The 25,781-nt window shown below is 38.0% G+C and overlaps 3 protein-coding genes across 5 annotated transcripts; 2 read left to right on the top strand and 1 right to left on the bottom strand.

The window, feature by feature from the left end:
• Nucleotides 1-2,855: 2,855 nt before the first annotated feature.
• LOC137728031 (acetylornithine aminotransferase, mitochondrial-like) lies at nt 2,856-5,298 on the top strand. Its single transcript, XM_068466906.1, has 3 exons — nt 2,856-3,387; nt 3,625-4,059; nt 4,601-5,298. The coding sequence occupies exons 1-3, from the start codon at nt 2,965-2,967 to the stop codon at nt 5,138-5,140; spliced, it is 1,398 nt and encodes a 465-aa protein (XP_068323007.1). The 5' UTR covers nt 2,856-2,964; the 3' UTR covers nt 5,141-5,298.
• Nucleotides 5,299-5,384: 86 nt separating this feature from the next.
• On the bottom strand, nt 5,385-7,629 carry LOC137728032 (uncharacterized). The gene is made up of 3 exons (XM_068466907.1): nt 7,318-7,629; nt 6,705-6,893; nt 5,385-6,303 (listed from the first exon to the last, which is right to left on the bottom strand). The coding sequence occupies exons 1-3, from the start codon at nt 7,498-7,500 to the stop codon at nt 5,797-5,799; spliced, it is 879 nt and encodes a 292-aa protein (XP_068323008.1). The 5' UTR covers nt 7,501-7,629; the 3' UTR covers nt 5,385-5,796.
• A 2,791-nt stretch (nt 7,630-10,420) lies between these two features.
• Nucleotides 10,421-16,788, top strand: LOC137727631 (cyclin-T1-3-like). 3 transcript variants are annotated; one of them, XM_068466455.1, is made up of 7 exons: nt 10,421-10,557; nt 11,834-12,155; nt 13,451-13,532; nt 14,153-14,287; nt 14,773-14,948; nt 15,026-15,126; nt 15,431-16,788. In XM_068466455.1, the coding sequence occupies exons 2-7, from the start codon at nt 11,929-11,931 to the stop codon at nt 16,462-16,464; spliced, it is 1,755 nt and encodes a 584-aa protein (XP_068322556.1). In that variant the 5' UTR covers nt 10,421-10,557; nt 11,834-11,928; the 3' UTR covers nt 16,465-16,788. The 3 variants fall into 3 exon arrangements, with proteins under 3 accessions (XP_068322556.1, XP_068322555.1, XP_068322557.1); XM_068466454.1 differs by having other exon boundaries at nt 15,026-15,177; XM_068466456.1 differs by lacking the exon at nt 14,153-14,287 and having other exon boundaries at nt 15,026-15,177.
• Nucleotides 16,789-25,781: the final 8,993 nt, after the last annotated feature.

Raw genomic sequence — 25,781 nt, 5'->3', positions numbered from 1 at the left:
TTGTGTGACTTAACCTAACCTATCTTTTCCTTAGAGCAGATTATTCCCTCCTTAAAATTAGAATATTGTTGTATATAAAAAATAATAATAATTAAAAGGCTCGGAAAAGAATGAGTTCAAAGTTCATGGGTGTTTACATGGTGGCAAAGCTGCTGATGGGCTTCGAATAAAGAAGGGTCGAATGTAAGACATTTTGGTTCGAAAAAAGGGCAAAAAGCTAGCATAGTTTAGCTTGGACAGTGAAAGAAACTTCACTCATTAAACAAGATCATTTGATATAATTACCCCCAATTTGAAGTTCTACTCGAAAATTTAATTGCAGAACTTGCAATGATCAACAGAACGGCTTTGTTCACAAATGTCCTAGTCTTCTCTTCTTCTTGCTATATATCCATTCGTTCGTCGACTCCAAAACCTAGCAATTGCAGATGAGAACTATTCCAAGCGGAACGTCACATTGCTGAGTTGCCAACATCCTGCATTGAGTGCCTTATATCGGATTAGCGTGCCAAAGAGGCTGGAAGATTTGGGATTGCAACTATACTCATAACTTGTCAGGCATTGCTTCTGGCACCAAAGATGTAAGAAGAAGTATTATTCCTAAGCAAATACGGTGACCCTTAAAGAAGTTGGGAGTTTTTCTTTATTCATAAAGAAGATCCTTAAAGCTTGATCGTTCTAATTAAAGCTTTGTGATTTACTAATTTTTAATCTCGATTGTGATTTACTGAGTTATGTTTGCTCAATATTCACAGGCAAGCACTCCTATATTGTTAAGCATTAGTTCTACTTAACCTTGTTGGTTGGATGAAGTTGAACACCAGATGGCTTTGGTCAGGAAAGAAGGCTACAGCAAGCTCATACTTGTCGTCGAGACAGAACCATTTTGCCCAGTGGCTGCCAAGCGCAATCAGCGGGTGGGTGAATGTCATCTCCATGCTACTCTTCTCTTATATAGCATGCCATCAAGCTTACAGAACCAAGAGAGAATCCCAATAACAACCAGACTCCGTTTGAGAGAAACTCATAAATATCAGTAAAAGAAAGATCATATATCCAAATGATTAGATAAATGTCTAAATGACAATATCAAATCCTAAACATGTGCACAAATCGGAGGTTGAGCTCGATGCAAATCATCAAAATACAGTCACAAACCAAATATGTCAATATTTTCCAATTGTTAAATGGATATGAATTTTTTTTTTCTCCTAACGGCCTTTACATTATCGGGAGATTCAAGCAAACTCTTTGCAAAGGCCAGGTGAGATTCCAACTTAGAGCCATCCTTATGGTTTAATCTAAACGCGCCAGCTCTCTAAATGTTCCAAATTGAAGACAAGTGATCTTTAACACTGCACTGTTACTTGTGCAAAAGCTCGTGGACAACTTGGACTACAAGTTAACGCGAACCTAGTGTCGTGCGGAGGCTTCAGATAGGAGGCCAATATTTAACAAGGCAAAATATGACAAATACAAAAATTCAAATAACACAAGGATTTATACTGGTTCAACGTAAGCCTACACCTTACGTCCTAAGAAAATTTCACTAATATATTGTTTACCATAAACAACCAGATCACTCTCCTACAAACAAATCTCAGATCACTCTCCTACAAACAAATCTCAGATTCTTGGCAACAGAACTCTTACAGACGTGTGAAGCAAATATAAAAGAGCCAATGAAAGAGAACATAAACTAATGAGTGGAAAGGGTTGTGCTTTCCCATCTTTGGATGGTTTTATTAGTCCGGCGTCCGGTGGATAAGAGTGGGAAGGGTTGGGATTATTTATAGGTTACGGATTGGTCGGCGTTTGGAAGTAATAATTTAATCAGATAAACGGTGTCGTTTTAGGTTCCCTTTACTGTTCCAAAAGTTTATGCCTAGTGCCGCCTAGGTCACCGTCCCGATTAATACCGAGACATTTGAAAATTAAAAAAAGCCGCCTAAACCTATTGAGGCGCCGACGTAGACTGCTTAGGTTGTGACTCACTTAAACAGAAAATAGATAATTTTCATTTTGCATTTTATTTTTTTAATAAATTATAAGATATTTGTTAAATACTTAAATGAACACACATTATATGCTTGTTTTCATGTTTTCATTATATTCTAACACTTCATAACATATATGTCATTTTATTTTGTAATTTATGATAAAATTATATATATTTTAAATATAAACAGACATGTATTAGATATAATAAATTTACTTAAATTTGTGTGGTCTGCCTAGGTGCTAGGCTCTAACCTGCACTGGCACCTATAATGTTTTAAATCTTGCCTTAGAGCAAGTCCAACGGAAGAGATAGCCCGGTGGACCGGGGACCTTTTCAATCCAATTGCCTCCCTTCTTTGCTCCAACCCATGCGGACGATTGGGCTAAGAGGGGCTCGTGTGAGAGGGGAGGCACGAATCAAAGGTCCGAGCGCCTAAGGGATGTCAACCATGTTAAAAAAAATAATAATAAATGTAAAAAATTAATAAAAAAATCCTAATTTTTTTTTAAAATTGAAAAAAAAAAGTTGATTTAATTTTTCTATAAATATCTTATCGTTATCTTCCATCTTACACAACAATTTTATATTTTCTCAAATACTTTAGGTTATAATTTCTTATTTAATGACACGTGGCACAACGAGACTAATTAAAAATTCTATCCTAAATTACAAATAAAATTATTTTTTATTATTTAATAAAATAAAAAATATTAATATTTTATTATTTATTACCATGATTATTCATTTTAAGAATATAAATACAAAAAATAATTATTATTCAATAAAGGCAGTTTCTATTCGTTAGACGGGATTTAATAGGCAGTCCAACACTTGAAGTGCTCTTAATGACGTTTTCAGATTTCTTGCATTTTCCTATTGGTGGTCCTGACACATTCATTCTCACCCGCCAAGCAGCCTCCGCCGCCAACCCCCGATTTCGCACCTTCTCCTTTCTCACCAGAATGTCATCCCTTCACGTTTCCCAAAACACCATTTCCCAGCCGCCTCTCAATCTCCGCCGTCGATGCATCGCCAATTTAGGCAGAGAAGTCCGATTAATCAAGGGCCGGAGGCCGTCCGCGGCTTGCCTGAGCGTGGACGTGGAAGCACCGGATGCGGCCTCCAAATTAGGGATTTTGAAGAGCAAGGAGGTAATGGAGACGGAGGCGAAGGTCCTGCTACAGACCTACGCGAGGACTCCAGTGGTGCTCACCAGTGGCAATGGTTGTAAATTGTACGATACCGAGGGGCGCGAGTATTTGGACCTGAGCTCGGGGATTGCGGTGAACGCGCTCGGCCATGGCGACGAGGACTGGCTGAAGGCGGTGGTTGATCAGGCCGGAACGCTTACCCACGTCAGCAATCTCTACTATTCAATCCCGCAGGTTTGCCCTTTATCTTAAATTTGGGTTCGTATGCTTGTTTGGTTCCCGAGAAAGTGTGGAAAAATTGTAAAAGATTGCATTTTGCGCATAAACCGCGTCGTTATTCTGGTTTTGGGCTTCTGGGTATTGCTTGGTTGCGGAGAAAGTGTAGGGGAAAATGTGAAAGGTTTCTTTTGCGTCTAACCGGCGTCGTTTGTCTGGTTAATGGACTTATGGGCATTGCTTGGTGTAATGTAGGTGGAGCTAGCAAAGCGTCTGGTGGGTTCTAGTTTTGCAGACCGTGTGTTTTTCACTAATTCTGGAACCGAAGCGAACGAAGCAGCCATTAAGTTTGCAAGGAAGTTTCAGAGACATAATCACCCTGATGCGAAAGAGCCTGCCACGGGCTTCATATCTTTCACAAACAGCTTCCATGGGAGGACCATGGGTGCTCTTGCCTTGACTAGCAAAGAGCATTACCGGTCTCCTTTTGAACCTGTTATGCCTGGAGTCACGTTTGTGGAGTATGGAAATATACAAGCTACCAAAGAACTGATTCAGCCCGGAAAGACTGCCGCTGTGTTCGTTGAACCTATTCAGGGTGAAGGCGGAATTTACAGTGCTTCAAAGGAGTTTCTGCAGTTTCTGCGTACTGCATGTGATGATGCAGGTGCTCTTCTGGTGTTCGACGAGGTAATCAGCTACTTTTTATCTTCAGTTTGTGCTCAATTTAAACAAACTAGATGGTGTATTTTGTGCTGGATTCTCTTGTTAGCATGCGCTATACTTTTATGTTTTCTCCAAAATGTTTTGAATTTGTTTGGTTCGGATGGCAATTTCCCTGACGATTCGTGATTTCATTGGTCCCTTGGATAATGGTCGTTATGGTCTCAAGCCATTCCCTTTCCCAACATGAAATATGAATCCTTGCATAATGCATCTGATTTTCTTGTAGTAGATTCTTCCTACATTCCCAATTCTTATATCGGCAATATTACTCTCATTGCTTCTTTGCGTTATGATTTTGCCAATCTGGGAGTGTGGGATGTTAAATAGGCCGCAGTTCGAATTCTCAAATGTCAAACTTCATTATTATGCTCACATTCCTTTATTGTTGTTCTTGTTGTTTCTTTTACTCATTGTATTTTTAAAGTTCTTTCGGAGGGATAAGTTAAAGGATTCAAGTTAATGCTCTCGTCGATGAGGTTTAAGAGTAATGCTTTATTTTCTGTAGGTTCAATGTGGTTTAGGTCGAACTGGGTATCTCTGGGCTCATGAGGCTTATGGTGTATTCCCTGATATAATGACACTTGCTAAGCCACTTGCTGGAGGCCTGCCCATTGGAGCTGCATTGATGACCGAAAGAGTGGCTTCAGCCATAGCTTTTGGTGACCACGGAAGTACTTTTGCTGGTGCACCTCTTATCTGTAGCGCAGCCTTAGCTGTTCTCGACAAAATATCCAATCCCAAATTTTTGAATAGCGTCTCTAAAAAGGGTATCTACTTCAAAAACATCTTAAAGCAGAAGCTGGGAGGGAACCCACATGTTCGGGAAATACGTGGTCTAGGGCTTATTATCGGAATTGAATTGGACGTCTCTGCCTCACCCGTTGTGGATGCATGTCGAAACTCTGGCCTGTTAATATTGACTGCTGGAAAAGGTAATGTTGTGAGGCTCGTGCCTCCATTGATCATAACTGAGCAGGAGCTTGATGTTGCAGCTGACATTCTGTCCCAAGCTTTGCCGGTACTTGATGAAACTAATTCAAATTAGGAGGATGAAAGTTGCATTTTGTAGTAGATTTCTTAAGTTAACTGTATTAATATTGTTGTAATTTCATAGCTCGTTAAGTATTTTTTTTTTTCCTTCTTTAGGGCTTGCTGATAACGTTTTACTAAGAAATAATATATTTGGGTTGAGTTTGCTTGTTATTAGGTACTGCGTTCGATTACTAATCTACAGCTCACACTACATAAGAAACCAGAAAGCAGTAAAGGAATATATTGAATATTGGTTTATGTCATCTTTCGGGTTTCCAAGTTGATTGAGGATGGAAGCAACCCTGGAAACCTGTACTTTTCATTATTTTCTTACAAGCATTGCGGTAAAAATTTACAAAAGCATGTAATTACATCACAACCAACAATTTTACCTGACCCTGTAAGGACTAGTCTAGCCTGGACAAGTTGGAATTCAACCGTTGTAGACCGAGCTTCCGCTTATTTTTTGTGCCACAGCATGAATTGTTTGTAAATTGCAGAATCCTGTTTCTTCAAATGATGCATTGCCAGAGCTCGCCCACACGTCAAAGCCAGATTCTCATAGCTTTCAAAGTTTCTCCAGTTGTAACCACCACAACTTTCGCATGCTGCTTACTTCACTATGATTTTTTGACTCTGTGGTTGGTTGTCCCAGAAAAATATGATGCTTCACTTTACTGGTCGGACACCAACAGTTCTAACACGGAATCTATACTGAGGTTGAGAGTCTTCATCATCATCGTCATCGTCATCCTCTTCACTAGAGTCATCTTCCACTCTATCCCACCGTGCATAGTCCAGAGAAGAGTGTCCCTTTGGTTTTGGAATTGCTCGCCATCCATTTTCTTTTTCTTTTTCTTTTTCAGACGATACCTTGACTGCACAAGCGGCAACAACTTCAGCTGGGGAAATGGTCTTTATGTAGTTACCTTTTGGATCCCTTCCGTGTAGAGGAACTTCCCTGTTTACCGGTGTCTTAGGGGGAATAACATCGGCAACAGTAGTTGTCTCATTAACCTCAGGTATCTGTTCCTTTCCTGCACCTGAAAATACTGCATCTTCATTTTCTTCGTATTGCTCCTCTTCCTCCTCATATCTATTTGGCTCTGCTTCATCCTCCTCGTCTTCTTCCTCTTCTTCTAGCTCTGCTTCGGATTCAGGTATTGGAGCGAGTGACTTTCCTCAAGTAGAAAAATAAACTCTTTACTCACAGCCAGGAAATTGACAATTGCAAATTTATGATTTCAGCACCGGCTGCATTGCTGCTGACGATGATGATGTTCATAATTGTAAATTTTTGCAACAGCGGTGTTCATGATTGTAAATACAATGATGAATAAGATGGTTATAAGTCAACAAAATGTCCCAAATGACACTGAACAAAAACCTAGAGGTTGTTCGAAGGGTAGGGGATTTCTTTCGGGTTTTAGGTGACAACAAAACCATCCATACTAACTGGCAACCAAACCTCGAACTGCCCTTAAGCTTCTATTATTGATTTGTACCAGACAATAAAGGTCAATCATTTGTAAAACAATGTAGAAAAAAAAAAAGCTGAAAGAACGAGAGAATTATACCACTTGTGTCTTCAATCGGGCTTGAAGGTTTTGATAAACTTCTGATGATGGATTTAACTCGATGAGACGATGAACATCAAAGAGTGCCGAGTGATATTCCTTGAGGGTCACCAAGGTCTGCGCCCGCAACATCAATGCTCCAGTGTGATTGTAATCAAGCTCAAGCACTGAGGTACATTCATCTGCTGCCTAAAATATAGTCTTATGAAGTCAACCAACAGATCAACTATTAAAAAAAGAACAAAATTCCAACCATCAAATTCCACATTTTAATTTAGCAAATCAAAATCGAGATCCAGAACGCGATTTCCAGTCGCAAAATCATGTCTTGAACTCACGATACCCTCACTGTCACTGGATTCATCATTAGAAAACACAAATTACTTGCTCTAATCAACTCATTGGGATCAAAATTGTGAAAACGACGGAATTTTCAGCAGAAAAATCGTGTCTTGAACTCGCGATATCCGCACTGCCATTGAAATTTTCGTTCGAAAACACGAATCGCTAGTTCTAATCAACTCATCGAGATCGAATGTTGAAAAAGTTGAACAATTTCGTACAGCAAAAACGAATAGATAAAGCGATAGAGAGGGAAAAAAAAAGCGCGAACCTTTTTGAAATCGTGGAGCTTCAAGAAGCAAGCAGCTCGGTTGCTGTGGAGGGCGATCTTCTGGGGTTTGGTCTTGGCCATGGATAGGGCTTCGGTGTAAAACCCTAGCGCCTCCGAGTAGCTACCTTCCCGGTACATCTGGTGGGCCCGCTCAATCTTGTTCACCGGCGCCGACGCCATCATATCCTCCTCCGTCCGTCAATCTCAGCCGCCGGAAATTTCACAGTTGTTCACTGTTAGCTTGCGATTACTGCCACCAACAAGTGAATCAGGGAGAGAGAGAGAGAGAGAGTGTGTTTGGGGTGTTTTTGAATTGTGATTTACAAAGCTGTGAGAGTCTTGATACAGCGATTTTGATTTTGATTTTCTTTTTATTTAAATTTACTCTTTTATTTGGAAAAAGAAAAAATAAAAAGACCGATTGGGTGTTCTCACGTGACTGCCCACATGTGAATTCAACAAACGAGTGTGAGTTGTGTACTTTGTATTAGGGGCGGGCAACTGGGCCTAGACCCACGGTCCGGGCAGTTCGGGACGGGGTGGGTTTAAGTATATGGCGGGATGGGACGGGTCTAATTTCTGAGTATACACGGGTCCCCAACCTAGACCATATGCACATGCATTCATTCATTCATTCTCTCTCACACACACAAACGGGTCTCTGCAATTCCTCTCTCGATTTCTCTGGTTATCCTCAGTCCTCAATCCTCAATCGTCTTCGTTGAATCTTGATTGTCTTTGTCGATTCTTAAACTCGAAGACTCTCATCCTCTCGATCTCTCTCCCTTAGATCATCTTCGTCAATTCTTAAACTCGGAGACTTTCCTCCCTCTTGATCTCTCTCTCCCAGACTGACCGACTCTCACTCACCCAGATTGACCGAATTCTCGATAGCTGAGCTCCCTCCTCAGCTCCTCTCAACTCCAACCACCATGATGATCCATCTCAAAGCCAAATCTTCAAACAAAAAGTATCCAAATATGACTGTTTTCTTCTTTCCATACGCACCCAATCCAACTCAAATGAGTCCAAATCTCAGAAATTAGCAATCGTCTTGTTGGAAGTCTTGGTGGTGGTGGACTTGGTAATTGTGATTCTTCCGTTGCCTTGACCGCTTGAGCTCCACTAGGAAGCAACAGTTCTTCTCACTGGAAATTGTGTTGAAGTTGACCTTTCCAGTGACGAGGATTCGCTGGCGAGTCTCCGGTGAGGATAGGAAAACAGTGAATTGCCTCGACAAGATTCTGATCTTGTGGCTCAGAACCGACAGGAACTGCGGGAAATCAAGCTTTGGGTAAATGACAAGGTTGCCGATATCGGTATCGGTCTAGCCGTAGGAGAAGACGATAGGAAACGAGACGTCTCTTTCGGCCTCCATCATCTTTACTCTCTCCTGTCTCCAGTGAGATGACATCAGAAGGTGGTGGTCCGACATCTCCTGGAACAATCGAGATTCGAGATAGCTAAAGAAGAAGAGAAAAAAAAAAGAACCTGTGGATCGGCCCGTTTCAAATTGGTCGAGTTAGGTCCAGTTCCTGTATTAAAATTTGTTGTACCTCCCCCGACTTGGTCCGTTTCTTTTTAACCCGGGTCTGGTCCGGTCCCTTCAAAATTGGGCCCGGCCCGGCCCGTGCCCAACCCTACTTTGTGTGAGGATTGAGGAATTCAAAGTCGAGAGAAGAAGCACGTAGTACTACGGTCTAGTAATATTTTATTATTATTATTATTAACTGAGAGGTATTAAGTTCGATCATCTCCAATTGAACTATATTATTACTAGTTTATTATGAGGTTTAGCTTAATTCATAAATAAATTTAATTTTTGACAAAAAAAAAAGGATAAAAGAATTTTATTCAGTTAATTAAAAAAATCAATTACATTTTTTTTTTTTTTTTTTGATAAACATCAATGAGCTCTTTTGAGGTCATCATTTTCACTATAAAAAAACAATAAAAATAAAAGGCGTTTAGTAGTTTGGAAAATGGACAAGTTGCACTTGGCCAGTCACCGCAGGATGTCACAAACATTGTTTGACAGAAAACAGGTGATGGTCGCAACACTGGAAAACAAAGGAAGTTGCAGGGCGACGTGACAGAAACAGTGAAGTTGAGTAATGTGCATATTTGCTCCTTGCCCTCCTCGTTACTTCGCTGGTCGAACACCAACAGTTGTTACATGGAATCTTTACCGAGGTTGAGATTGTTGATCATCATCATCATGGTATTCCTCCTCTTTCGCCCCATGTCTACTACATTATTAATGATGTACAAAGTTCTAAAAGATGCTAGGTGTTGATCGGGCGTTAAGTTGGACCTAGGTAAGGGATTATGCGGATTTAAGTAAATTTATTATATATCGTACAAGTAAGTGTCTATTTATAGTTGAAAAAAATACAGAATTGTATTGGGATACATAATGTAAAATAAAATGACATATATATATATTATAAAGTATTAGAACATATTGAAAACATGTGGAACAAACATATAATGAGTGTTCATTCAAATATTCAACAAGTATCTTACATTTTATTGAAAAACATAAAATGCAAAATAAAAAGTTATTGATTTTTTGTTTAAGTGAAAGCCGAGACATAGGCGGGGTAGGCAAACACCTAAGTAGGTTTAGATGTCATTTCTTAATTCTCAAACGTATAAAGATAAATCGAGGAGGAATAATCAGCCGTCTAGTATCTAAGTGAAATTTTTTAGAATAGTAATACTATGTATGTTAAGACCGAACAACAAGCGATCAAAATTTTCTTAAAATGATTTTAAGAGAAGAGACTCCTATAACAAATTAAAGAAAAGGAAAATAATTTTAGTTTATTTATTTTTTGAGTTCAGAAGGAAAATAAAATTTGAACAACTAAAAACCTTATACTTTTTTAGATATTTTTTTTTTGTTGGAATGAGATATTTAGAAACCAAATTAAAGAACAATAAAAATGACAAAAATAGAACACGTGTTACTTAATCCAAACAAGGAGAACGTATTCGGATGAGAGATCTCGCACATCTGTGCGTGCCAACGTGGCAACCATAAAACGCCAATCAGAAAAATCGCAAAAGAATTATTGAAAAAAAAAAGAAGAGCAAAAGAAGTCTTAAAACACAGCGATTATTTTCTCTCGCGCTCTGTCTCTCTCTCCAGTGTCTGCACAGCATAAACCCTAAAATCCAAATTGGGAAGATTGGGTGGGATTTTGCCCTTGTGCTGCCGTCTTCGCCAAATCAAAGGTAACGTTAACTTCTCTTAACTTCGGTTTCGGGCTTTTAGCTTCTCCGTTCAAGTTTTCATTCTCGTCGAATTCTTCGAGTTTTTTTGAGATTTTTTTACGTAAATTAGCTCATTTGAGATCGTAGAAGTACAAACAAAAAATTGGGTTTTGTTTGTTTGGTTTGAATAATCTGTTTCTGTAGTTATTTTTATAATCTTGTGGAAGTTTGGGGTTTTAGGATAATCTTCTGTTTATCTTAATTGAATTTGGAAAAATAGGCTGCAGAAAAGAATCGCGGGTGGATTATGGATTAAATGGGGAAGAATATATGTGTATGTGTGTGTTCTGTCTAGTTTTCGTTGTACGGTATTGTATTTATATTTGTAAAGTTTGATAATTACAATTATGATTATATTCATAAGATACGTTTTAATTGATTTTTTGAGTTTTTAGCTTTCGCGGTAACCAAAGGAGTAACAATGAGACCATTTACTTCACTTGTTTACAAATGGAGTTTGGCAATGGTTGAGGTAGCGGAGTTGTTAAGAAATTTTCTAAATCTTTTGAATTCATGCATGCACATTTTTGCTATTCTTTTATTTCAAACTTCTGAAATTGAGGCTTGGTACTCTTTCCGAGATAGAAATGTGGTGGTGTTTATATAGTTCAATGATGAATGAAAGTAGTTCTCCTTGTCTCATGCGGTAAATTAAGAAAATAGTGGCTTTTGATAAAGATAGTTCATGTTGTGCACAGCATTGTATTCCACTAGTGTAATAGATAGAATGCTGTTGAAGGACTTGAGAAGGATTGGAAGAACCCTAGAGATTATTAGCTTTTGAATTATTTGCCGATGTAGGCACCATCAAATAAGTCAATGAGGGATCAAGATTTTCTGTCCAATAGGTAGATTTGGACCTTGTTTTTTTTTTCTTCATTGTGGTTTTTACGAACTGAATCATTTACATTTGAATAAACTTAAGTGGAAAACACCAAATTGGACCATTTGAATCATATTAGACAAATAGAAACTTCAGGCGTATGTGCAAAATACTGAAACGGAAGAAAAACTTTAAAATGTAGGAAAAGAGCTAGAAAGCTTGATTTCGTAGAAGATGCTGTGAACAAAGTAGAATATGAGGGTAAAAAATGTGTCTGATTTTCTTATCTAAGCGTATAGCCTATTTTATTTTATCTTTTTCATTTGTAAACTTTGTGATTACTACTACTTTTTTATTTTGTTTTACCCTGTTCTATAATAGTCTTTCTGACCCATTTTGATAATCCATGAACAGGAATCTGGTGAACTTTGGTGATATAGTCTTTACAGTTTTCAACAACAGAAGTTGTTTATATCAATTTTATTTTAATTTGGGGATCTGAGATACATATGGCTAGTTCTTCCCCTGCTGAATCCACTCCTCATAGCGTGAATGATGGAAGTACCCATAAAGACATTCAGGACAGGATAGAGGAAGGATCCTATTGGTACTTCTTTAGAAAGGAAATTGAAGAAAATTCTCCATCTAGACGAGATGGCATTGACTTGAAGAAAGAGACATATTTACGCAAGTCATACTGTTCTTTTCTACAAGATTTGGGTATTAGACTTAAAGTGTGAGTTTTTTAGCCTTATCTCTTATTTCGTTCACTTTTTCTTTGTCTCCAACCAATTAATATTTCTGTCAGATGTGATTCCATCTTTGGTAGTATGTCCTTAATCTTAAGCTTGAATTAAGTCTATGTCACTCCATTGATTTTCCTTTTAGGGTAACTCTCACTTTACTACCCTCAACTCTCGTGAAATTCACACTTTGCTACCCTTAGTTTTTTTTGTCTCAGTTTCATACCTAAACTTTGATTTTTCTGAGACTTTAATACTTCCGTTAGGGTTTCCGTCAAGTTCTTTGTTAAGTAATGACATGGCATAACTTTGGCCCACCATATTGTTTAGGCTTTTAGAGTTGAGGGTTTAGTCTCAGGGATTTAGATGTCAAAATCACTTAGAACCCCTAAATCCAAATAAGATCCAACAGTCCTTAATACCTACTAGACCTTCTATTGAACAAAAATAAATGATGTGCAGTATAAAAGAGACTTTGTGACAAACTGATGGATCACGTATTTGTTAATGTTTATGTAGGTAAATGTTTTGTTCAAATGTTACTCGAAGTGATTGTGCATTATACATAATGCATCAATGGGTTTAATTGGTAACATTAATATAACATTAGGGTGGATGTGTCTAATAAAAATGTCAAAGCATTAATAGCTTAAGGAAAGAATGAATTAAAAGTTAAAACCAAATCATGTTTGTTCAGAACTTACTGTATGGATAAGGGGTAGTTTCAAAATGCAAAAGCATAACCCTTTTGAAATGCAATTCAGATTGGGGATGAACTCTTGGATTATATGAGAATGTTCCTACTTTAGGAACTTGGTATGTTTGAATACTTTCTTTAATCCCGATTTGTGTATGAATTGAATTATGATTATTTGAGTCTTATGAGGGTTACTTTGACCCAAAAAAAGTCTTATGAGGGTTAAAGTCTAATTGAAAACACACCCAATTGAATTAATCTGACAAAAAGAGATGTGTTATTCTTTTAAAAGTCCAAAGAGGTTATTATGATTCATGCATGTAAGTTTAGACAGACATATTCATATATGTTTTGAAAAGTTTATTCATCAGCACTGAACTTATCCAACATGCTCTGAGTCCCATGTAAATGGCACTTAATTTTTAAAAACAGAATTAACTTTGAGTTGAATCTTACTCAATATCCCTGTATGTTTGAAAACCTCATGTTAACCACTGGAACTATCCTTGTCAATATCATACTACATATCTTTTATCTTGTTTTGACTCATTAGTTCAGCATGATGAAGATCCTGAATACTTTGTTATGCAGACCCCAGTTGACGATTGCAACATCCATAATTTTCTGTCATCGATTCTTTCTTCGTCAATCACACGCAAAGAATGATAGAAGGGTGAGTATTTGAAACTTGAACGCCCCCATGCCTATGGCTTGCATTGTCTATTAATCTATGTCTGACTTAGCTTTAGACTTTCTACGTGGTGTGAATGCTCACCCATTAGTTACTATCACATACATGAAAGTTCGTCTAGCTTTTATTGTACTTGTATTGCTAATGGCATGCAAGGCAACGGGGTCACAAATAAGCCATGATGTCCTTAAAATTCTCATTATTTAGCCTCAAGTGTACCGTAATCCCCAGTACCCAGGTCGGGGCAAGTGACATTGTCCACCCTCTTTAAAGGATTTATTGTATTGTTTTACTTAGGTGGGGTTTGGGGTGGGGGATATAGTGTTTAAGTTCATAAATGTGAAATCTCATGAGTCAATGTATTACAAGTTACAACGCTCTTTCTCAAACTTTGCATTGTCTCTATATAAAGGAAATACCCAGACTTATATCATTGCAAAGTTCAATTTCATCCTTTGTATACGTGCACCTGCAGCGTACAGGTGCACACGTGTCATAGAGAGCAGGTAGATTGTAGGGTTCAATTCATCTTTGTAGAGAAAGAAGAGTCATGGACAAATGATCAAATTTTGTTCACTAAACTCAATTAAAATGTGCCGCAGACAATCGCGACAGTTTGTATGTTTCTTGCTGGGAAGGTTGAAGAAACTCCACGGCCACTAAAAGATGTTATCCTTGTGTCTTATGAAATTATGCACAAGAAAGATCCTAAAGCAGTACAAAGGATCAAGCAAAAGGTAGTCTTTATTAGAGTGTGTTTATGCATGACATTCCTCTACCTCATCTATCAAGATATTTCTTATTGATGCTACTAATCTGATGTGAATTCATTCAGATCATTATAACTTTTAAGGTAGTCATGGTGTGCATACCATTACTTTTTTCTGGTCTACCTCACAAAGCTATCAGCTGTTTATGCTTGCTTTTTGGTTATAAAATGGTATGTCAACTTACACCCTACTGGTGGAGTGGACATTTGCATCTTGTGTTGCGATTTTGCAAAACAAGATGTTGTACTGTTTTCTTATTAAAAAAAAAAAAAAAAAAAAAATGAGCTGCTAAATCTTCTAGATTGAACTTTGATTAATTGTTATTTTCTTTCGTCCATTTTATTTAGATTGTCTTTTTTTTATCTGAAAATGATTCTATTTCATGATCCTAGAGTGTCTTCTCTATCTAATTCTGCTTTACTCATGGCATAATCCAAGTTGAAATTCTGCAGGAGGTATATGAACAGCAGAAGGAATTAATTTTACTTGGTGAGAGGGTTGTTCTTGGGACGCTTGGCTTTGATCTTAATGTACTCCATCCATATAAACCCCTCGTTGAAGCGATAAAGAGATTCAAAGTAGCTCAAAATGCCCTTGCTCAAGTTGCATGGAATTTTGTTAATGATGGGTATGCTTGTCCTAGATCATATATGCTGTTTTTGGCCTTTCTTCATTTCATTCCTGAACTTGGAATGTGCCATGCAGACTTCGGACATCTCTATGTTTGCAATTTAAACCCCAGCACATTGCAGCTGGTGCCATATTTCTTGCTGCCAAGTTCTTAAGAGTAAAGCTCCCGTCAGATGGTGAGACAATCTGGTGGCAAGAGTTTGACATCACCCCACGCCAATTGGAGGGTGGGTGTCCTCATTTTTAATTCAGTAGGTGATGCTACAGAGCAATCAACAGTGTCCTTACCTTCTCACTAATTCTTCACCACTCCAGATTACTCCTTTACTTGCATCCCTGTAATTATTTTTGTTACTCGATATAGATTGTATGTTTGAGGATGAACTAAAAGTGAAAAGTTTTAAACAAATTAAGAAGATTGTTAGATAATTCTGTGATTCTATGGATGTCAGCTCTAATGGTAAACATTTATTTGTGCAGAAGTTAGCAATCAAATGTTGGAACTGTATGAACAAAATCGAGTTCCAGCTTCCAATCAAGTGGCAGGAAGTGGAGGCGCTCATCGGACTCCAGCCAAAGGTACAGCTAGCAATGAAGAACATGCTACAAGCAACAGTCATTTACAGGCTGGAGGTGCAAGGCCTGAAACCTTGAAACCTGCATCAGCTACACCAGATTTTGGAAATGATGACATATCTCCTAGAACTAACCAATGTCAAAATAATGCCTACACAAGTACAGAAATAAAAAACGTTCTGGACCAGAATGTTGATGTAGAATTCAAAGATAATCAACACGCTGCACCATTGTTGTCCGATCAGGAGAAGATTGGAGATGCTCAAAACGTATCAGAATTTCAGTCAGAGGGATGTGGTGAAGAAGGTCTAGAAGATAATGGGAAACTTGATACAATAGAAGCCGAGAAATTGAAGGACAAACAATTAGGTCAAAGCCTGGAAAATGGGCAAGGTTCACTTGGCCAGTCACCCCAGGATGTTATAAAGAAGATTGACAGAAACAAGGTGAAGGCAGCACTAGAAAAACGACGAAAGAGCCAAGGGGATATGAATCAAAAAAAGGATCTGATGGATGAGGATGATCTTATTGAGAGAGAACTGGAAGATGGTATTGAATTGGCTTCTGGGAGTGAGAAAGTAAAGGGAGACGGGACTCAAAGCATGCCGAAGCCCTCAAGTACACCAGAAAATGAGTACCTGCATCCAGGAAAACATCATGAGGGTGTCCATGATGATGGAACTGATCTAAATAATGCCGAAGGTGAGGGGTCTGCACTTGCTGATGGTGGCCAAGGATCACCCATTTTCAGTGACCACAAGAGAAAAGCAGTAAGCCCTCCTCCACTCGATGATGCAGAGAAGAAGCAGCGGCATGATTATGAACCTGGAACCCTGAACCATAATCAGTTTGATCATCCAGAAGATCACATCATGGCGGGCCTGGTTGGACACAGCGATATGGATCACATAAGGCCAGTACAGGAAAATCCTGTCTGAGGCGGTGTGTACTGCTTGCAGTTGCTGGAGATGTCTTGATATAATCACTTGTGAATTCTCTTCTTGTCCGAGTGCTTATTGTGATTTCTTCAGTGTCCGTCCTTGGTATGCTCTAATCTTTCATCTATTTCTTTCCCATTGTCATCATTTGCGGATATATACATTGTGATGAATGTGACGTTTATCATCTCATCTCATTTCAACAATGTTTTGGACACTTCGTTGATGGTGATGATAAATTGATAATCAATTAGTGGAAAATGGGAGGTAGGGAAGAAACTTTTGGCGTTGTTGAATCCATCAATTAGCAAATGCTGCATCTTCCATCTTTGGCTCTCTCTTCCTTCTTTACTTTCCTCTAATTTCAATGCATTTCGTGTACGCAATGAAGCAACCACATAGGCATCACTTACCAGCCTTGGAAGTGAGGATACTTCTATGAGTTGCGAAATTAAGATACATTTCGTGACATAACATGACAAAGCAATTATGTATCCTAAAATATAAGAACAAAACAGAGCTATTATTCGCACATTTTGTATTCATCTGCCGTCTAATATTTTAAGGATTTTTATCACAATAGTTCTTGAAAAAAAACACACAATTTTTTGTAACGAATGAAATAAGAACACGTGTACGAAATAAATTTTTATATTTTTATATTAATTCAGGGTTTCAATCAATGTCGATTATCTTGTACAATAATATTCTTTTGATCTGTTTTCTAAAGTAGAATTTGATTCAAAGGTGATGAACACTTGATCTTGAATCGGGCTTGTGATTTCTTCAAGGGTTGTCGAGACTTGATCTTGAACAAATCGGGACCACGAGTAGTGTCACGTGGTCAGTGATTTTCAATTTTGGTGGTGGATGAATCAACACATGTATTTATTGTGCTTGTTGATTTTTCACGAGCCCAATGAAGAACACAAGGGTGTTTTTAAGTGTTTAATATTTGTTTTGGGCAGAGAGTTTTTAATTTTCTCTAAGGCTTGAGCTTGTTTCCTTTCATTGAAATCCGTTTCTTCAAAATGAGTTGGGTTTTTATAATACAATTATGAATTTTAGCACTTTTGGTATTGATTTTCTGATTTGATAAAGGGAGTGTAGTCAAATTAGGATTTAAGAGGATTTTAAAAGACTTTAAAATCCTAGTGTTGTCAATTAAAAGATTTTAAAGGATTTTGGAATTCATTCAAATCTAAGTGTAGTCAATTAAAGAATTTTAGAATCCTTTAAAATTTAGGTGTAGTCAATTAAAAGATTTTAAAATCCATCCAAATCCAAGTGTATTAAAAAAATTAAGATTTTGAAAGATTTCAATAAGTTGTGGATTTGTGGGATTTGAAAGCCAAAAGTATATATAACCAAGACTAAAAAGAATCCAACCTCACCCCCTAGGATTTCAAATCCTTCCACCACAATCCACTACAATCCATTCAAATTCTTTAAAAATCCATATGAATTTTGTAGGAGTCTTTAATCCTATCAAATCTATCACTTTTAAAATCCTTTAAAATTCTTTAAAATCTTAGTTTGACTACACACCCTATTAATGATTTAATTTAGCTCATAATTAAATCAAAATATTTAATTTAAAAAATTAATTTTTAATTGATATAATTTGATCAAATTTAGGTTAATTTGTTTCATTTTGTTGATTTGTTTGATGTAGGTCTCAAATGTAACATGTGTCATTTATGATTGCTTGTCTTATCATGTGCCACCTCATGAATTGGCTTTAGTCATTTTCGACTAGTCAAGTGATCAAACAGAATTGACCATTGAAATTTTCATGTCTATAAATGCCCACACTTTTAGACGCGGCATAAACATGTGATTGTCATGAAACGTTTTATTTTGTCTACTAAAATTCTATATTAAATATACTTTGATTTGAGAATCAAGCAAAGTCTATCAAATTCCATAGACGCGTAAGTATAAATAAAGGAAAACTAATGAAAAGGGCTTGAAAACTTTGAGTTTTAATGATAAGGACAAAATAAAGGGTAAATTGAATAGTATCAGGATTGATTTTTTAGTGTAAAAATGTGGTTTTTCTTTAAAGTGAATAGTACCGTGGGCTTTTTGTTAAAACTCCCTATAAATAAAGGGGAAAATGTTGTAGCCTATTTTATCTGGCAATGGAAGGGGGGCCGGCGGCAAAAAGAGAGATTTGAGAGAGAGATGTGTTTGTAGGATTGTGTAGAAGAATGTGTAGAGAATGTGTTATGTCCCTTTATTTATAGTAATAAGAGAGAGAATAAATCCTTTTCCTCCAAGGAATACAAGTCCATATAAGAAAGAATAACTAGAATCAAATATAATCTAGGATTTACACAATCACATTTAAATAAGAAGTTTATAACACTCCCCCTTGAGTGTGTAAATACTCAAGTAGATTCGGCATCATGTAGAAGTTGAGGAAGTTGACTTGTCAGCACTAATTCTAGGAACAAGCTATTCTCAATAAGGTAGGAACTAGCATAATGAAGTAAGTCTCACAAAAAAAACCCTATGGTTATGGTAAAAACCCAAGTAGGGACAAAATGCATAGTCTAGGGAAAAATGTGTGAGAAATGCAAAGTTAAATGAAACGTATACGGGACGTCATCAGGGATATGATCAACCCAAGGTGGGTGCCTTGTTAAAACCAAGTTAGGTGGCAAAAACCTAGTGGGAAAAATGCTCCTAATCGTAGGGAAAAAGAGTACATTAAGATCAAGTAAGAATACTTCAGGTAATCCCCTTGAGTTTGACACAATTCCAAAGAGAACTAGCAATGTTACAACTCAGAAAGTTTACGCATACCAATTCCATGAACAAGCTTATGAAATGTCGCCTTTGGTAGTGATTTGGTGAAGAGGTCGGCCAGATTATCTTGTGAACGGATTTACGTGACTTCAATCTTCTAATGCTCTCGTTGTTGATGTGAGAAGAAGAACTTTGGTGCAATATGCTTGATATTGTATCCTTTGATGTAACCCTTCTTGAGCTGTTCGATGCATGCTGCGTTGTCTTTATAGATCGTCATCGGGACATTAACGATAGGGTAAAGATCGTAGGAGCTTTGAATATGGCCTACAATTGCTTTCAACCAAAAGCATTCTCGAGTTGCTTTATGTAAGGTGAGAATTTCAGAATGGTTAGACGAAGTAGCAACTAAGGTCTGTTTAGTTAAGCTCCAAGAGATTGCAGTGCCTTTAATGGTAAAGACATAACCCGTTTGAGAACGTGCCTTGTGCGGATCAGATAAGTATCATGTGTCGACATAACCAACAAGGCAAAAATCAATTCGAGATAAAGGGGTGCGACATCACTCGAGGATTTGTAAAGATAGAACAAGCCCAAATACACAATGCCCTTAAGGTAATGGAAAATGCCTTTAACACCAATCCAGTGTTTGCGTGTTGGTGCATTACTGTATCTTGCCAAAAGATTAACATCGAAGGAGATGTTGAGTTTAGCGTAAAGCGCATATCGCACTTAGATAAGGAACTTTAAGCTCCAAAATCTTTTCATCATCCTCATTCGAACATAAGGGATATCGTTTTGCATGTAGCGATCAAACGAACATATGAGTGCTCAAAGGTTTCACTTTATCCTTGTTAAAGCGGCGTAACACCTTCTAGGTGTAATTTGTTTGATGTACTAAGATTCCATCCGAACAATGTTCTATCTTAAGACTCAGACAATATCAAGTTTCCTAGATCTTTCATCTCAAATTTCGACTTCACGTGTGCGATAGTTCTCGCGAGCCATTCAGGAGTTCTAATGAGGTTCATGTCATCGACATAGACTGCAACAATCGCAAAATCGAAATGTGACTTCTTAATGAACACATAAGGGCATAGTTCGTTGTTCACATATCCTTGACTAGTCAAATACTTACTCAGACAGTTATACCAAATTCTTCTAGATTGTTTCAAATCGTAAAGTGAACCCCTCAGCCAAATTGAGAGCGTGTTCCGAGGTTTGGAAATATTTGATCCAGTCAATATAAGTCATTCAAGAACTTTCATATAAATTTTCGTATCAAGATCCCTATAGAGATGCACAGTCACTACGTCCATCAGCTGCATACTCAGTTTTTTGGAAACTACCAAATTGATAAGGTAGTGAAAAGTAATCACATCCATAACGAGTGAATAAGTTTCGTCATAGTCAATCCCGGGGTGTTGTGAGAAGCCTTGCGCAACAAGACAAGCAATTTCATTCTTCTCATTATGTTTTCGAACGAAAACCTACTTGTAGCCAACGGGCTTCACGTGTGGAGGAATATGAGTTACAGGTTCAAACACCTTACGTTTCGCAAGAGAATTGAGTTCAACTTGGATTGCTTGTTTCTAGTTTGACCAATCGGTTCTACGTCGACATTCATCAATGGAAGGGGTTCAATGTCATCGCTTAACATAATCTCAATAGCTACTGCATATGTTAATGCATCGTCGACGATCATCTTATTTCTACACCACACATCATTTAAGCTAGCATAGTAGATCGAAATCTCACGATTCTCGGGAGGTGGATTCGCCTCTTCAAGGATGCTTCTGTAATCTAGAATTTCCTCATGAGCTGGATATAATGAGTGAGTGACAGTCGGATGCACGGTAGGCTTTTCAGGTTCCTGTGCCCTAGGTTTCATCTTCCGAGGGTGTGAATCATTTGAACCAAGAGGTTTGCCACGCTTATGTGTAATAGCAGATGATTGGCTAGCCGCTAATGTATGTGGATCACCAAAGTTGGCGTCTTGAGCCTCCAAGAGGGAAGTTTGTCGTACATTTGGTACATCCATCTTTGCAGACACATTCGTAGCTAGAATATGTTATCTTGTCACTCGCGCTTGCTCGGTGAAAGCATCTAGCATACTTTGAGCTATACTCTGGAGATTTAATATGTGCTGCACTTCAGTCTTAGACTGAGCGGTATGAAGATCTAAATGAGACAAAGTGAAAGTTATCCATGATAATTTGCGTCGTTCTTCAAGAACGTTAACGTACTTATCTCCTCCTAATGATGGGAAAATTGTCTCATAGAAGTGACAATCCACGAAACGATCGGTAAATGGATCGCCTGTCAAATGTTTTAAGTAACGAATGATCGAATGAGAATCATATTCGACATAGATTCCCATCATTCGTTGATGCCCTATTTTTGTACGTAAGGGCAGTGAAATCAGCACATAGACTGTAAAACCATAAACGCGCAGATGCGATATGTCGGGTTTGTATTTGGTAATTAACTGAAGGGCGCTATATGGTTGGGTCGCAACAGGCCTCAGGTGGACCAACATGGCTACGTGCAATATTGCATGGCCCCAAGCAATCGGGAGTTTGGTACGTATGACCAACGATCGAGCAGTCATTTGTAAGCGCTTAATGAATGCCTCTGCCAGGCCGTTTTGGGTGTGAACATGGGGTACTAGATTTTCAACTTCAACCCCAACCGACATGCAATAGTCATCAAAATTTTTAGATGTGAATTCTCCAACATTATCCAATCAAATAAATTTGATTGGATAATCAGAGTGGTGATCCCTGAACTTGTTAACCTGAGCCAACAATTTGGAGAATGCAGCGTTCCTTGTGGATGACAAGAACACGTGTGACCAACGTGTGGAGGCATCAACCAAAACCATAAAATATCTAAATGGTCCGCATGGAGGGTGAATTAGTCCACAAATGTCCCCTTGAATCCTTTGTAGCAAAATAAGAGGATTTGAATGAATCTTGTCATAAAAAGGCTTAATAATAAGCTTTCCCATAGAACATGTTTGACATGCGATTCCTTGAATCGAACCTAAATTTCGGGTTAGTGGATGCCCGTGTGATGATTTGAGGATACGGCACATCGTTGTTCGTCCATGGTGTTTTAAACGATCGCGCCAAAGTGTAATTTCATGCGCAGTCCCAGAGGTAGGGCTGGCCACATAGTGGCTTTCTATGGTGTGTATGATTGTAGTATACATACCACTTGAGATACGCTTCATCTTTTCTAGAATACGTTTCTAGCCATATTTGTAGGAAGTTATGCATATAAATTCAACTTCGTTTTCAACATAGGTTTTAGCGTCGTAATTATTATCTCTAATATCTTTAAAACTCAACAATGTTCTTCTAGAACGCAGATAATAAAATGGATCAAGGGTCAAAATTGTACCTGTCACATCCCGACCTGGGCTCCACTACATCCCGAGATTGACTCCGTCGTAGCACAATATTGTCCGCTTTGGGCCCTGACCACGCCCTAACGGTTTTGTTTCTGGGAACTCACACGAGAACTTCCCAGTGGTCACCCATCCTGGGAATGCTCTCGCCCGAACTCGCTTAACTTTGGAGTTGTAATGGAACCCGAAGCCAGTGAGTTCCCAAAAGGCCTCATGCTATATGGAGGTGGGCATGTACATATAAGGCATAGAGGATCCTCTCCCCTGGGCGATGTGAGATCTAACAGTACCATTAGACAACATTATACGTGCCTTACCGTATCTTTCAATCAGGTTGGATGGGCCTAAGAGAGTTGTCAGATGTGCATTCTTAGGTATGAAGGTAGTGAAATAGATGCGTTCACGCAAAACGGTGTGTGACTAACTTTCCTACTAGTCATACCTAGAATGAAAATTAATTTGAATCGGTCACATACATAAAAGTTCTTAAAACAAACATCCATTCAAAATAATTTTAAGTATTCAAGGACGGTAGTTAATTAAAAACTTAATATCCAAAAACAAATCACCAACAAATAATCCAAACATAAAGGATGTTCAAAATTAAACCAAAAAAAACAAGGGGGGTTGCCCACTAGGTGGAATTCGGCCCCAATGTCTAAATTTCAACTAGAAAAATAGTTTATGTCTAAGATTCTAATCTTCCATAGGGGTAATAGCCTCTTGAAAGTCAGAAACCTCCATCTTGGTACTTTTTGGTTCATCCACTTGCACGAAGTTTGATTTAAACTTCTTACGACGAGAATGATATTCAACTACAACCTTCTGGAGAGCTCGGCAAACACAAGACCAATGATCATTTGAACCACATCGATAACACATATCCGCATTCATGGTTTCAGGTGATTTGCCCTTATTCTTGAAGTTTGAGGCCTTGGGAATGAGGTTAGGGCGTTTCTAGGCTTTGTTTCCTCCTTTAAATGGGCTTTGGCTCTATTAACCTTGACAAGGTGGCTTTTGGCCACCCCTACCATGCCTATTATGGTGTTTTGGGCGTTTGTTTGTGCTATAATATGCTTCAGGCACATCAGTCGCCCTAGTAGGTCGAGCTTGATGATTCTTCATCAACAGCTAATTCTGCTTTTTAGCGAGAAGTAAAACAGAGATCAATATATGAGAACTTAGTGAACTTATGAGCTCTATATTGTTGCTGCATGACAATAACAATATTAGTAACAGAGAAGGTCGAATAGTTCTTCTCCAGGAAATCTTCTTTGGTCAAAGTTTCATTACAAAAATTGAGAAATGATCGGATTCGACAAACTTTAGAATTATATTTATTAATAGACTTAAAGTCTTGGAAGCGCAAATGCTGCCAATCATGTCTAACTTCAGGTAAGAAGATGTCCTTTTGGTGATCAAAACAATCAGCTAAAGTGACCTAGAGTACTCGTGGATCATCTTTAACAAGGTACTCGGTTTGCAATGCTTCATGAATATGTCTTCGAATGAAGATCATGGCAATGGCTTTCTTAGCTTCGCCAACTGGGTTGTCCGTCTCATCTTCAATGGCGAGACGTAAATTCTTTGTAGTGAGGTGGAGCTTCACATTTTGGACCCACCTCCAAAGAGGTAAAGTTGAGTTTATTCAAATTTGACATGTTCCTATCACAAAATAAAGGACAAGATGTGATTAGTGTAATGGAGAAAGAAAATCAATCCATTCACATATGAGTAGAACATTCAGGTTCTAATAGACATGTATTTGTTTAAATTCGCATGAAAAAAGTTTCGGGTTTTCATGGGTGATGTTTTTAAGGAAAACTTCATGTTTTCAAATAAGGCATGTTTCTTGAAACTTCAGGTTCATATGTTCCTGCAGACAAACACAAATATATATACAGAAATATGCAACAAGAAAATATGCAAATAGAACTTCAGGTCTATAATTATAATTGAATTAATTATGTGGACTTCGGGCCAAATTTAAAATGTGAGTGAAAAATTATAAAACCCATTAGGCCTTAAAAAAGAAGGCAATTAAAACTCGGGGCCCAAAAACTTGGACCAAAGCCCACTGGTGGGCTGAATAAATTTGTCTGTGAGGTTTAGGCCCAAAGAAATTGGGTTGGGTAGGTTACGACCTATCATGTAGGCGGGTTGAGCATCGCAGAAAAATGGGCTGCAAGTGTAAGCCCAAGGGTAGAGGCCCAAACAATCTACTTCGGTGGATGAACTTTAGGCCGTCGGGTCGGTGACCCAAGATCAAGGTTGGGTTGCAGGCCCACTTGTGATGGTGGAGATGCTATTGAAGGCGTCATGTTTTTTGGGTTTCAAAACCAGGAGCCAATGGCTCCAGCTCTATGGTCTTGCGGCTTGGCGTGGCTTAACCATACAAGTTACAGGCCTAGGCTAGCGGCTCGGGTTACGAGTTCGAAGAACCCTAGTAGTTTTCAAGTTTTTTGTCTTTCAATTAATTCAATTCATATTCAATAAATAATTTAATGAACGAACATATATTTGAAGCAATTCATGGCAATATCAAATTCACATAATTCAACAACTATGGATATAATGCATATACAATTTATGTAGAATCTAAAATTCGAAAAAGGTAAAGTTGAGTCATGTATTATGGTGAATATTCATGCTATCAGGGCTGCAAAAATATCGAGATAAAAACCGTTATTTTGGAAAAACTTGATTGCGTGATGATACTACTTCCACATCAGATTCCTAAGCGCAGTGGTAGGAGCGTGCTGATAACGTGTTGTAGCCTATTTTGTCTGACAAGGAAAGGGGGCTGGCGGCATAAAGAGAGAGAGATTGGAGAGAGATGTGTTTGTAGGGTTGTGTACAAGAATGTGTAGAAGATGTGCTATCCCCCCTACGCAGTACGTTTATTTATAGTAATAAGAGAGATAAGAAATCCTTCTCGTTCGAGGAATACAAGTCCATATAGAAAAAAATAACTAGAATCAAATCTAATTTAAAATTTATACAATCACACTTAAATAAGAAGTTTATAACAGAAAACAAATATTCTTTTTAAAAGAAAAAAGAGCAACGAGAAGTGGAAAAAAAAGAGGAAGTAAATAAAAAGGAACCAGAACCAAAACCAAAACCAAAACCAAAACAGAAGACACAAAAG

Source organism: Pyrus communis, chromosome 3 (assembly GCF_963583255.1).
Source record: "Pyrus communis chromosome 3, drPyrComm1.1, whole genome shotgun sequence".
Lineage (NCBI taxonomy): Eukaryota > Viridiplantae > Streptophyta > Magnoliopsida > Rosales > Rosaceae > Pyrus > Pyrus communis.
The sequence above is the reverse complement of the archived record's forward strand: the minus strand, read 5'-3'. Positions and strand labels throughout refer to the sequence as shown.